This window comes from Elgaria multicarinata, chromosome 3 (assembly GCF_023053635.1).
Source record: "Elgaria multicarinata webbii isolate HBS135686 ecotype San Diego chromosome 3, rElgMul1.1.pri, whole genome shotgun sequence".
Lineage (NCBI taxonomy): Eukaryota > Metazoa > Chordata > Lepidosauria > Squamata > Anguidae > Elgaria > Elgaria multicarinata.
The window spans coordinates 65,603,005-65,617,765 of NC_086173.1; the positions used below are offsets into that span (position 1 = coordinate 65,603,005).

Genomic DNA, 14,761 nt, shown 5'->3' on the forward strand with positions numbered 1-14,761 from the left:
GAGTTTTGGCTATTGGGCAGTATACAAACAAAATATATATGAAGTGCTGCCAATGTGCTGAGGCAGAAGTTCAGGCAAACTTATATTCAGTGAAGGCTGGTGGCTCCAACTTCAGTGGGACTGTAAATCCATTCTGGGTTTCAGTCAGAACCAACCAGAACTCTAAAAGATATATCTAAGGTCCAGAACCTTATCTTCAAAATAGGTTCAGCACCTTGTCAAGCCCATTTAGAGTTCTCGCTGGTTCTGACTGAAACCCAGAATGGATTCATAGCCTCCCACCTCCAAAATCGGAGCCACCAGCCTCCACTGCTTACATCCTACTAAAAACAACAACAATAATAATTGATTTCTTACCTGCCTCTCTGACTGGATCGAGGCGAGGAACAACAGCAAGCATAAAATACATAAAATACTAATTAAAAACATAGTATACACTGTTAAAAAGCATCCTAAAAGTATCCTGTATCTTTAACAATTGTATTGAAAGGGGAATTTCAGCAGGTGTTATTTGTATGCATGCAGCACCTGGCAAAATCCCCTGTAGATCACAAAAGTTAAAGCTTCAGGAGCTCTGCCGTCTTTTGTATCTGGTCACTTTAGCATAGCTCCTGCAGGTTCCACTCAGCCCCAGGAAGCTTAGCCAATGTTTGGGCATGCTGGGAGCTGTAGTCCAAAATATCTGGAGGGCACCACACTGGAGATGGCTGGTGCAGAGGGACAGGGCCGCACATGCTTGCCCTGCCCCAACTTCCCCATGTTCTCTACCTCTCCACATTGTGTGGCAAGGCCTGTAGATGAGTTTTACTTGCATTCACTTGAACATGAGTAGAACTCTCTGCGCAATTGGGGACTTAATTTTATCAGAGTCCTTGATTATGTGGAGAGCTCTATTTGCATTTAAACAATCAATTAATTATTTTAATTGTGTTTTAATATATTTGCTTGTTATTGTCTTTACCAAGTTTTATTAGGGATTGTAAACTGTCCAGAGTGTCATTTTTGGTTAGAAAGGTGGTGTACAAATCAAATAAACAAGTTAATAAATGTAGGGTGACCAACTGTCAGGATTTCCCCGGATTTGTCCTGGTTTTTGTTCTTTCCATGGTGTCAGGGGGGATTTTCTATAATTTTCAATAATGTCCTGGAATGACACACCTTCCCCTTTAAGGCTGCCATTAGCATGGCAGGAGTGAATGACATGCTTTCTTGAGGCACATCATTCCCCTACCCCGAGCTCCAATTGAGGTCTTAAAGGGGAAAGTGGGTCATTTGTGGACATTATAGAAAAGGCCCCAATTGGAGTGGATGGTGGTGGTACAGAATGAAATCCTTTCCCCTCCTCCACTCCAATCGGGTTCTTTAAGGTGGCGGGGGAATAACGTACTTTCTGCAGGACTCAGAAAGCTGCGTCACCACACACACACACGATGTCCTCTTTTTTGGTTTCCCAAATATGGTCACCCTAAATAAATGAAATGCTCCATGTGGGGAGGTCAAGAATTGAGGGTTGGGGCCCAGTGCATGAGGACAGCAGAGGTGGGGCTTCCATGCATGACTCCATCTCTATACACACGTTTAATCCTTATGACTTCAGGTGATCACCTGGATAGGGCTTAAGTGGGACTTCAAACTATCTACATCTTTAAGAGATATACCAAGGAAGCTTCCTTGCTTTCAACTTCCACTAGGCCTCCCCCACATCCAGACCCTTGCCTCAACCAAATGTTATGTAATCAGCAATATCTACTTGAGATGCTACTTCTTATGTTGCAGTCTTATAATTTTGTCAATTAATACCATGACAACCTCTGTGTATATCTAGGAAATGAGGAATTTAGCATTCAATTGAATCCACGTAAAAAAGGAAATAGCCTTGAATAGCTAGGAAGAAAAGAAATGCATGACGATTATAGGCATCATTGTGAATTGGGCTTTAATTTAAATAATTGTTTGACATTGATATTGCTTCATTTTTCCATATAGCTTTTGATATATCTAGGGACAGCAAGAATCTATGTTTTAAGTGGACTCACTGCACAATTGCCATCCATGTCTTGTTTAGCAGTTGTTTAGCTGTTTATTTTGTCACTTTATACTTATACTAAACAGCAGCCATTTTGGTTTTCCCATGGTCACCTTTAAGGTGTGAATTCTGCTCTCATTCTTTCTTCTGCTTCTTCTTCTATTTTTTTTAAAGCATGCACTCTTTTGACCTTAGGCCACCCACCATTCACATCACCAGCGGCAAACAGTGTGCATTTCTCCTGTAAGGGCTAATTGGTATGTGCTGTTAATAGTATTTTTTGTAATGTTCTCATTTTGGATACATTCTCCATGTTTTTCCCATTGGCATTATGATGGTCAGAGAATCCATAAGATAGTTCTATGCCTTCTAGTCTGATTTCTAAATGAAAAACATGTTTTCTGTAGTGGAAAGAAGAACCCCGGGAAGTGGTAGATTAGTACATACACTGATATTGTTCACATGTACCTGGAGGGGAGAGACGTTATATATACTCATTTTTATGAAAAATGTACAAAATGTGCCTGATCTGTTTCCCTGCCACTCATTTATAAAGATGGTAAACAGCTGCATAAATCAAGAGGAAAAAAGGGCAGTTTTCAAGAGGTATCATCATTTCTCATTTCAATTATCTCTTCTTTCCTCTACCATTTTCAAATTAACACTTGACTAAAAACACCTCTTCACAAGAGTGCGTGAGAGGGAGACGCAAGAGAGTTGGGGGGAGGCGATTCAATAGCAAGTGTTTCACTTTTGTTTTAAGATCACATGGTTCTCCTACTAGAACACAGTTTACTTATTCCTGCTCCTTCATAATGGAGACAGCATAACCTAGAGGGTGGGCTGTCTGAAAAATATGAAGTGAATGCCCAAGCAGCATAAGCTTTGCATATTTTAAAGCAAAATGTTCTTGAAGTAAGATTGCTCTATATTGAAGCAGTATGGGAATTAGGTCTAGGAATGGCTAAGTTAATCCTTTGGCACCCTATGTGGGAACCAGAAAAATAATCAGATGAGCATCCCCATTTCCTGAGATTGTAAGGGAGTGACTTGCCCAGAGTCCTATCATTAAGCAAGGAGGGAGTGTCTGGGGCTTGGGACAGAGTTTTCTCTTGCTGCTACCTCCAGTATCCGAGGCAATAAACCTGTGTGCACCAGTTGCTGGGAAACACGGGTGTCAGGATGCTGTTGCACCTTGTCCTGCTTTGTTGGTCCCTGGTCAACAGCTGGTCAGCCACTGTGTGAACAGAGTGATGGACTAGATGGACCCTCGGTCTGATCCAGCATGGCTCTTATGTTCTTATGATGTCAACTATATGGAATTCATTAATGACTGAGACATACTCAGGTCAATACTGCAGTAATTGTAAAATATGTTTACATGACACATGTGGTGGTGGTGTTTCTAAAGGAGCATAGCATTTATTTTTGTCTCTTTTGTGTGTGGATTATTTATTCCAGAATAGTGAGGTGTGCACTCACTGTGCATAACAAACACTCTCTTCCAACAACCTAAAAGACGGCTTTATACATGGACTTCACCAGATGGCCAACACCGAAATCAGATTGACTACATCCTTTGCAGCCAAAGGTGGCGGACATCTATACAGACGGTAAAAACAAGACCTGGAGCTGACTGTAGTTCAGATCACGAACTTCTTATTGTACAATTTAGAATCAAACTAAAGAGAATAGGGATTAGTTAGATATGAGCTCACTAATATTCCTAATGAATATGCAGTGGAAGTGAAGAATAGATTTAAGGGACTAGAGTTAGTAGATAGGGTCCCGGAAGAACTATGGACAGAAGTTCGCAACATTGTCCAAGAGGTGGCAACAAAAAACATCCCAAAGAAAAAGAAAACCAAGAAGGCAAGATGGCTGTCTGCTGAGACACTGGAAGTAGCCCAAGAAAGAAGGAAAGCAAAAGGCAACAGTGATAGGGGGAGATATGCCCAATTAAATGCAAAATTCCAGAGGTTAGCCAGAAGAGATAAGGAATTATTTTTAAACAAGCAATGCGCGGAAGTGGAAGAAGACAATAGAATAGGAAGGACAAGAGGTCTCTTCCAGAAAATTAGAAACATCGGAGTTAAATTCCAGGCAAAAATGGGTATGATCAAAAACAAAGATGGCAAGGACCTAACAGAAACAGATGAGATCAAGAAAAGGTGGCAAGAATATACGGAAGATCTGTATAGGAAGGATAATAATAGACGGTGTGGTCAGTGAGTTAGAGCCAGACATCCTGAAGAGTGAGGTCGAATGGGCCTTAAGAAGCATTGCTAATAACAAGGCAGCCGGAGACGACGGTATCCCAGCTGAACTGTTTAAAATATTGCAAGATGATGCTGTCAAGGTGATGCATGCCATATGCCAGCAAATTTGGAAAACACAAGAATGGCCATCAGACTGGAAAAAATCAACTTATATCCCCATACCAAAAAAGGGAAACACTAAAGAATGTTCAAACTATCGGACAGTGGCACTTATTTCACATGCCAGCAAGGTAATGCTCAAGATCCTGCAAGGTAGTCTCCAGCAATTCATGGAGTGAGAATTGCCAGATGTACAAGCTGGGTTTAGAAAAGGCAGAGGAACTAGAGACCAAATTGCCAATATCCGCTGGATAATGGAGAAAGCCAGGGAGTTCCAGAAAAACATCTATTTCTGTTTTATTGACTATTCTAAAGCCTTTGACTGTGTGGATCATAACAAACTGTGGCAAGTTCTTGATGGTATGGGGATACCAAGTCATCTTGTCTGCCTCCTGAGGAATCTGTATAACGAACAAGTAGCAACGGTAAGAACAGATCACGGAACAACGGACTGGTTTAAGATTGGGAAAGGAGTACAGTAGGGTTGTATACTCTCACCTAACCTATTCAACTTGTATGCAGAACACATCATGCGACGTGCTGGGCTTGACGAATCCAAGGCTGGAGTTAAAATCTCAGGAAGAAACATTAACAATCTCAGATATGCAGATGACACCACTTTGATGGCTGAAAGCGAGGTGGAGCTGAGGAGCCTTATGATGAAGGTGAAAGAAGAAAGTGCAAAAGCTGGGTTGCAGTTAAACCTCAAAAAAAACCCAAGATTATGGCAACCAGCTTGATTGATAACTGGCAAATAGAGGGAGAAAACGTGGAGGCAGTGACAGACTTTGTATTTCTGGGCGCAAAGATTACTGCAGACGCTGACTGCAGCCAGGAAATCAGAAGACGTTTACTTCTTGGGAGGAAAGCAATGACAAATCTTGATAAAATAGTTAAGAGCAGAGACACCACACTGGCAACAAAGGTCCGCATAGTTAAAGCAATGGTATTCCCCGTAGTAACCTATGGCTGCGAGAGCTGGACCATAAGGAAAGCTGAGCGAAGGAAGATAGATGCTTTTGAACTGTGGTGTTGGAGGAAAATTCTGAGAGTGCCTTGGACTGCAAGAAGATCAAACCAGTCCATACTCCAGGAAATAAAGCCAGACTGCTCACTTGAGGGAATGGTATTAAAGGCAAAACTGAAGTACTTTGGCCACATAATGAGAAGACAGGATACCCTGGAGAAGAGGCTGATGCTAGGGAAAGTGGAAGGCAAAAGGAAGAGGGGCCGACCAAGGGCAAGATGGATGGATGCTATTCTGGAGGTGACAGACTTGACCTTGGGGGAGCTAGGGGTGGCAACGGCCGACAGAAAGCTCTGGCGTGGGCTGGTCCATGAAGTCACGAAGAGTCGGAAACGACTGAACGAATAAACAACAACAAACTAATAAAACATTTAAAAAATACGAACATAGGCAGTGCCCGGAAGATTTCTCCAATGAGATAAAATTAATATAAAGCTGGTACACAAATGTGTGTGTGCCATGAAAATGCAGCACCAATGTGGAAACAATCCACATGATCACATTATAGTTAGAGTTTTACCAAGTCTGGGCAAACGCGGCCCAGACTTCCTGCTGGAACCAAGGGCTCAATTGGAGACGCTGATGGACCGCGGACGGAGGCAGGTAAGGGAGAGGAGGGCGGGGGGCGTTACCGGGCCCTGCTGCTGTCGCCGCATGGGCGACAGCGACAGCGGCAGGGCCCGGTAAACCCCACTTACCTTTCCGGCGGAGCTCCGGATCGAGGCGAAGGATCTGCCTTCACCTCGATCCTTTTCGCCACGCTCCGCCGGCCCCCCAATCCTCTTCGCCTCCGCCTTAAGGGCAGGCGAAGCCCCCCGCTCCGCTACTGCTTCTCCGGTCCGATTAGAAGCGGAGCACATCCCTATTTCAGACAGTTATACAGATTTCCTGGGTCATGGGAAGGTTTCTTTAATAAAGGTCTTTTTACTGCCTCTTTTAAGCAAGAATGAACAACCCCCTCCCACGAAGAGGCATTAATCACATCCCTTAGCAATGACATCCATCTCACTTTGGCTGATATAATCAGCCAAGGATGGCAAAAGTCGAGTACACAGGTGATGGAACTCAGCGCTTCAGATACCCTTCCCACATCCTTAAGATCCACAAGCTGAAAAGAATTCAAAACAACTGGACAAGTGTTTGCTGAGGTTATATCACTCTGATCTGCCCCAATACTGGAGTCCAAGTCAAGACAAACCTGAGTAATGTTATCTGCACATTTTTCACCATGAGCCGCTGACTGCTATACCTCTGTGTTTTTCTAGCCTGATTTGTGTGTCTGTGTTGCTATAAAACAGAACTGTAGCAAAAGCCTGTCCAGTGTAGACAGGCAACACACTAGTAGGGCTTTGAAATGGATCTGGTCCTTCATGTTGAAAACTTCCTGTTTGCAGGTGTCTCCCTCCCCCATTTTATAGCTTTCCTACGCAGTACAGCTAGGGAATTAGTAGTGAATTGCCCTTTTATTTAGCCAGCTTTTATTTCCCATGAAGGAGGGGAGATTAAATGATTTGGTTTGTTCCATTATTCCCCCTCCCCTTTCCATTATAGTGAAATTCTGCAATTCTCTTCCAGCAGCTCTAATCAGGCAATTAATACAACTGGCTAAACGTGCTAACAGGAAGCTTTGAATTAGCATTAGAAAGAACCTTTGCTGAACGGAACTGACTTGTAAGTAGACAATATATAGAAAGATCTTGGTTATAGGAAAGGGAATCACTAGTTAATATAACACCACATTAAATACTGTGTGGAATCTCTGTTTTAATTCCACTTCCAGCTAATTGAGGAAAAGTAATGCCTTGGCAACACTAAAGTGCTCTAGGGTAGAAGCAACCCTAATGTAAATCACTCTGGTCCAGGCCTTCTCTTGTCCTCAATTTGTTGATTACAGATTGGATTCCTTGCCTGTTAGTCTGACTGCAGTGTTAATAGTTGTGCATCACAGAACTTCAGTTCACTGTGAAGCGGGCTAGGAGGCTAGAATAACTAGCCAGCACCTACACAGAGGGAAAGTGTGAGAATGCTGGCACTCATAGGAGCCTTATATTGAGTCAGACCATTTATCCAACTAGACCAGTATTATTGACTTTGACTAGGGGTGGCTTTCCAGGGTTTTAGGCAGAAGCTTTTCTTGCTCTATCTGGAGAAGCCGGGGTTTGAACCTGGGACCTTCTGCATGCAAAGCAAGTTCTCTACCATTGAGCTATGGTCATGGTAACATCCATTAGTCTTGAAGGCTAGTCCTATGTGAAGTTAGCTCATGTTCCAGTTTACTGTGCCGGTGATTTCTTTCAGTTCGGGTCTGATATACAATGTGTCTGGACCCCGCTCAGAAACTTGCCAAAGGCTATTCAAAATTACTTTTAGGCCAAATGCAGCTTGTATGCCACTATGTCTCATCACCTCCATTTCCTCCATTGTCTTGGTTCCTTTATTAAGCATTGTCTTCTTATTTTGCCTCCCTATAATCCTGTGCTGAAATATGTGGAAGGAAGTACCATGGAAATCCATGTAATTTTGAGGCAAAGATCTTTAGTGTGGAATGATGTCTAGGGAACACCTAGAATGTTTGTTGTTTATTCGTTCAGTCACTTCCGACTCTTCGTGACTTTATGGACCAGCCCACGCTAGAGCTTTCTGTCGGCTGTCGCCATCCCTAGCTCCCCCAAAGTCAAGTCTGTCACCTCCAGAATATCATCCATCCATCTTGCCCTTGGTCAGCCCATCTTTATTGGTCAGCTAATTTAAACCATGGGTATTCCAGATATAATGCAAAGCTCCCCTGGAACATTTTTGTTTGCTGCTCACAGGCAGAGCAAATGCAGCAGCTAAGGATGCTGTCTATTTCTGCTGGTTTACAAGGAGTTAGTTCCTGCTGAGCTATAAGGTTTGCTGGTGGATGGTGCTGCATCAGGAGAGAGCCAGTGTGCTGTAGTGGCTAGAGTGTTGGACTGGGAGTGAGGAGTTCTGGGTTCTAGTCCCCACTCGGCCATGGAAGCTCGCTGGGTAACTTTGGACCAGTCACAGCCCAACCTACCTCACAGGGTTGTTGTAAGGATAAAATGAAGTGGATTTTATGTATCCAATGGATTTTATGTATCCAGTGGATTTTATGTATCCAATGTGGCATACATAAAATCCAATGGAGTGGATTTTATGTATGCCACATTGGGTCCCTTAGAGGGAAAAAAAGGCAGGCTAGAAATTTAATAAGTAAATCAGGTGAAGTTGGTCAGGATCTCTTCTTTGGTTTTCTCTTCTCAGTACCACCAGCAATATTCAGCATCTAAATTTGTTCCACTGTGTTATGCTGAAGGCACCATGTGCAAATCTATCTGGCCAGCTGCCCATACTAAACCTCTCAACATGTTGGCATCAGGCTTTTCATCTGCTACCTGGAAGTCATTCCTTATTATTTTAAACTGAAAACATCCCATAAATTTGTCAGTTACTACAATAATCTTAGCAGATCACACGATACAACCTACCACGCCAGCCTAGCTCGCTACACTGCTACTGTGTATTATGATTTCAGAACACTTCCTTTGCCTGTGCGATTTTAATGCTGAGTATTAGAAGATGGGGGAAATGAGATCCCTGTAGCATTCTCTCTCCTCCTCCACAACCCCGCACCCTAAAGACCCCTACACTGCCGGTTCCCTCCCCACCAGCTTTTATGGTGTGCTGCTTGGTGGGGCGCTTACGGGAGAGGGAGAGAGAGGGAGGGAGACCCTGCCCATTGCATGAGTTGCTTAGCAACCGCCATCATCATTCATCCCTCGTTCCTCCTTTGCAATCAAATCCTCAGCAAAAGAGGGGTGGGTGTCCTGGCGAATCGGCCCCCTCGTTTGGAAATGAAGGTGCTCATGGGGAAGGGGCTGTTCTCCCCTCTCCCGCTTTGGAATCGCCGCTGAAACCATCTCGCCTGCCAAATGCAGCCCCGCACACGTGCCGTCAAGGGGGAGGGCGAAACTACCCCGAGCCCGGCCGACACCACGCATGTGTTGAGCTGTGCTGCAGCGGCAGCCGTAACAGCGGCGGCGGCGGCGGCGGCAGCGGCAGCCCGTGTACGTTTCCACTTTGACCTCCGGCTTGCTTGATCTGCATCGAGGCAGAAGCTCCCCTGCTTCTCCCCCACTCTGCGTCTTCTGTCTCCTCTTCCTTCGTTCCCTACTCCCCAAATTCGCCCCACCCCAACCCCGCTGTCTGTGAGAGAGATCGGATTCGCCCCCCTCTTCCTTGTTTCGTCCTCCCTTGTCCGCTTCAGCAGTGTGCGTACGTGAGCATCCTCTCTCCAGCCCGCCCCCACCCCACACACCTCCGCTTCCTTCCAGTTCTGCCATTCCTCTAAATTTGGAAGCTGCCTTTATTTATTTATTTATTTATTTATTTATTCTAAAGAAGACAGGGGGGGGGAAGTATCCGTTAAGGGGGGCATTTGTTTGTACAGATCTGATTTTTTTTAAATCCACCCCCCTCCCTCCCTAACATCACCGAATATTAATTCGGCAGCTGGGAGAGCGCGCGCAATGTATCATCCCACTGGCGGGACCTGGTAACGGGAGGGAGGCAGGGAGGGGAGGGGGGGGCAGGAACATCCCCAACCCCCACTTCAGATCACTAAATAAAGAAGGGGACAGATCCGTCTGCAACCAAGAAGAAAAGGGGGCGGGAAAGTGTGGGGGGTGAAGAGAGAGAGATGAGTCCTCCAAATCCGCCAAGCCAAGGCAGCCTTTCATTGCTGGATGCAGCATCTTCTCTCAAAATGATGGTGCGGGCGCTACTGCTCTTCTCTCTCATCCAGGGGTAAGCTGTGCTTTCTGTTTGCTACGGAGGGCTGGGGTAGGCTGTGGGGGGGGGGAGGATGGAGTGGGAGGGGGGAGAAGGTGCCTATTATAAATGCACAGGGCTGGAAGGAGAATGCTGGAGACCTGCAGAGAAATCTCAGTTCTTTCCATGGCTCCCCCCACCCCGCTGCCACACCATCAAACTCTATTTTATTCCTAATCATCCTCATGAACGCAGGATTTTTTCTTATTATCAAGCCTGGAAGAAGGGTGAATTAAAGGGTGGTCGATGGGATTTTCTTGGGGGAGGGAGAAGGGGGGAGAGGGACCATTCCAATGAAGGATTCCCTCCCCCCCTTCCGTTTATCAATTGCTTCAGTGCAAGGAATTACACTAAAGCCTAAAGGCTTCTTGGGAAGACAGCATGTGCTGCTTTAGGCAGCCATAGCACTCTGCGCCGTTAGATGTTTTATTTTTAGTTGTTCTGCATTGGCATGTCTTTTCTGCTGGGCCAAGAGCACCTAACAGAACCAACAACCCCTCAAAGGACAGGGATGCTGTCCCTGGCCAGATCTCCCTCCTCAGTTCTGTAGTGATGGCATGCACAGCTCCTGGAAGAGGCACCAGCATCTCCCCTGTCGCGGGATGACAGCTTATCTCTCTCTCTTAGGCAAATGTTTACACTGACGTTGTAATGGGTGTATTGCTTTCACATCGGCACTGCCAATTACACTGTATGCACCAGCTGTGTGTATGAAGATGTATGTGTGTATCATGTTACATATAAATGCATTTAATGTCAGGGCACATAAGAGAAATAAGGTTGGAGAGAAAGGATAGTGTGGGGAATGGAATGGGAAGCAATTGTTCTCACTGCAGTGCCAAGCTGCTGAACTCGGCATTTTGCTCTGGAATTGAGGGCGATGCGTTTAGCAGGTTTGGAGTCAAAAGTAGTAAAGCATTGCCAACTACCCAGCCATTCATGTCCTGAGAGCCTTCTCTACAGTGACACAAGCTCTACTTCTATTGATGCATGAGGGCAGGAGGTACCTCCTCCCTTTCGTTATAATATTTGGCAACAGTGAAGCAGATGCTTGCCTGCTTTACTTCTCTTTTATCTGCCATATTGTAGAAGGGCTAATATGTCTGGAAAATGGGCAAAGCACAGCATGCTGTCTCAGTGTTAGAATTTATTTCATTTTATTTTATTTCCAAGATCCCCCCCCCTGAATGAACAAACAAACGAAAACACCCCCATGATTGTTTTCCCTGTTACGTTCATATCATTCTTTTGGTTTTTCACTTTATAGGGCAGAAGTGAACCAAGTGTTTTACAATCTTTTTTTCTTCTTCCTCATATTCCAGTCATACTAAATAGTGGGAAAGTCTGAAACAGAAATGAGAGAATTGATTTAGTAATAAATCCAATAATGGGATGGATAGGAATATTCAGGTATCAGGGCCTTAAACAAACCTGTGGGCTAGCTTTTGGTTTTGATTGCTCTGTTTGAGTTTATTTTTGGAAGTACTTGTGTCATTGTTACCTTTCTTTCTTTCTTTCTTTCTTTCTTTCTTTCTTTCCCTTTACCTGTTTGGAGATCAAGATGTTTGTACTCAGGAGTTCCAATCTAAAAGAAAAATGTATAAACAAAAATAATGTGTGATGGTTGTTTCTGTAGCCCGTTCCATTAGTCTTGATAATAAATCTTACTAAAACAGCTGCTTCCTACAGCCGTAGGCCTCAAGCTGCCACCACCTTCAATTTAGCTCATGGGAAAACTTGTTGAAGCCACTCACGTTTGAAAGATTGCAACCATTGCTTTCCAATTGCACTTTTAAAATTATGACTTGAATACATTTTAAACAAAGCATGTTACACACTGCAATTTTGTTTGAAAATTGTTCTCTCAGATCCTGACAACTTGTTGACCTCATCTTTTGGCAAATGAGGAGGCAATATACAGTGAGTCATCTTGAAACTTTACAGTATTTTAAAATATCAGAATAGATCATATTACTTAAAATAACACACATAGAAAGAATCAGCACAAAATTGAGGGTTTTTTCTTTAATACTAACAAACATGCTTTTTGTTGTCAGAGCAAAGCTCTAAAAGTCTTTAATGTAGATACCAGGAAGTAAATGAGGTGCCACAATTCAAACAGCCATCTTCCCAATTTCCACTTCTCATAGAATCATAGAATAGTAGAGTTGGAAGGGGCCTACAAGGTCATCAAGCCCAACCCCCCTACCAGGAAGTAAATGAGGTGCCACAATTCAAACAGCCATCTTCCCAATTTCCACTTCTCATAGAATCATAGAATAGTAGAGTTGGAAGGGGCCTACAAGGTCATCAAGCCCAACCCCCTGCTCAATGCCACCTCACATCTTAGGGGGATGGCTACCTGGAAGAGAGCCTGCGTTCAGATATCACAGTAGTCAATGGTGAGTTAATAGTCAATTCCACAACTGATTATCAAGGGGGTACTCCCCACATGACATGATTATAATCCACAGTGGTGTGGATTAAGGCCAGCATCGAGTTGACAATTCGTCAACGGTGTGTTTGATAGACACATCCCCCACTCTCTCTCCTCCTCTCAGTCCATTCCTGGTGTCCCATCAGTAAGTTCTGCCAGCTGGTCTAGAGTGGCAGTCTACACTTTGGTCACTCTTGTCTGGGGACATCGTAGTTGCTGAAAATAACCAAATGAGTGTGATAAAATAGCCAACAGTGCCCGACACATGACATGATAACCAATGGTTGTTCAAACGATCAACTCTGCACAATGTTGGTTATTTGTGTTGGAGAAATACGCTTTGGTGGGACGTGGGAGAGGGATTTCTCTGTTGTGGCACACCGGCTGTGGAATGCGCTCCCCTTGGAGGCCTGACTGGCGCCGGCACTGGCTTCATTTTGGCGCCAGCTTAAGACATGGCTTTTTAACACAGCCTTTGATGGCTAAATCAACCAGCTTGCACACTGTCTTGTTTTAATTGGATTTTACTGTTTTAAAATTTCATACTGGTTTTAACATATTAATGGTTTAATTTGTTTTATAATTGTATATTTATTCTATTTTATATATATATGATTTTATCTGTACGTCACCCTGAGATCCTTGTGATATAGAGTGCGATATAAATGTTTTAATAAATAAAATAATAAATATTTATTTACAATATTTATATACCACTCATTCAAAATTTCGGAGTGGCGTACAAGATAAAATAAAATAAAAACACATTAAAAATAGATTTTGAAAAGAAAGCAAAATGCAAAGTATCCTCCCACCGCTGTCCTTTCATGAGGCTAAAGTGAATAGTCCCATGAAGGTGTGTGTGGAACATTTGGCATACCTTTAGTTTATACACTGCTGTGGATGCACTGTGATTTGATGCAGAGTGAGCCGGCATCCTATGCTACGTTGTAGCAGTGCGGGAAAAGTTGGATATGTGTGTGGCTTTTAGCACTCTTCTTAGTTCAACAAGAGTGTTTTAGCTTATTCTATCTCTTTTGTCATCATAATCTTACATTAGCTTAGGGGGAAGAGGCTGAGGGACTTCAGGATTCTGACTAAGCCTGGTCCTACCCTGTCAAGTTCCTAGTATGCAGCCCATTTCGGCTGAGGATACTTCAACATAACACTACACTGGCATATCCCAGACTTTGCACTGATATCAGATCCCTGGTGGCTTATTTCTACAATCCACTGTGGTTGGGAATTTGCTCCAGCCAGGGTGATTTGAGCATAGGATTGCTCCCTTATATTTGTGAAAGTAATTCAATTATTACTCAGTTTTGGGGTTGCTGGTTTCTTCTTCTTCTTTCCCTTAAGTTAGTATTTCAGTAGCTGGGAAATTAAATCTTCCAAGCATTTAAACTGTAATATTTTGTATCTGGGAAAATATTATTTCTTTACAACTTCTTTAGCATTTGTGTTGCGATGGTGAGTGGGCTGTGTTTACACAAGTGTCATGAGCTGTTGGGCATCCATAGAATAGTGCCTGTGGCATAACAAGAAGTGACATGGCTCTTCCCTTCATGCCAGCACTATTTTATGTACCTTTGAAATCTTTTATTTTCTCATTGTTACTCAAGTGAAGGAGCACTCATCTAGCTTTTCAAACAAATTAAAAGATGGCAGACATCAGCCAGTCTATATCCTCCTCTGAAACCACAGCCCTACAGTTTTCCCCACCCACTTCTGGGTCCTCATGCAAGTGCAAAGATCTCAGGAGAGGGGTGGGTGGGTGGCTTCAGTATTTCACTTCACACTGGGCTTTGACACTTGGAAGCAATGAGCACTTGCTCTGCTTGTCTCCACAGCTTGGCAAAAAGTCTGAGATTGACCCTTCTCTTCCCCATATGTGCCAAAGTTCTTCACATGGGTAGGGAGTGACACAGTTGCTCCCCTTATGAAACTAGAAACTTTTTCCACCTCTTGAGTTCTCTGAGATGTACAGAGAACTCACAGAAGGGTTATGTTGGGCAAACAGGGGCAGATAGTTGTCAGAAAGAGATGTGTGTCTTCTGCTG

General features: G+C 43.8%; 1 protein-coding gene across 2 annotated transcripts in view; it reads left to right on the plus strand.

The window, feature by feature from the left end:
* Nucleotides 1–10,022: 10,022 nt before the first annotated feature.
* The window catches only part of GABRG2 (gamma-aminobutyric acid type A receptor subunit gamma2), a 91,216-nt gene continuing 86,477 nt past the window's right edge, over nucleotides 10,023–14,761 (plus strand). For both annotated transcript variants that reach the window (XM_063120555.1, XM_063120556.1), the window contains exon 1: nucleotides 10,023–10,240. In XM_063120555.1, coding sequence (XP_062976625.1) covers nucleotides 10,134–10,240 — 107 coding nt within the window. In that variant the 5' untranslated portion in view covers nucleotides 10,023–10,133. The remainder of the gene's footprint in view (nucleotides 10,241–14,761) is intronic.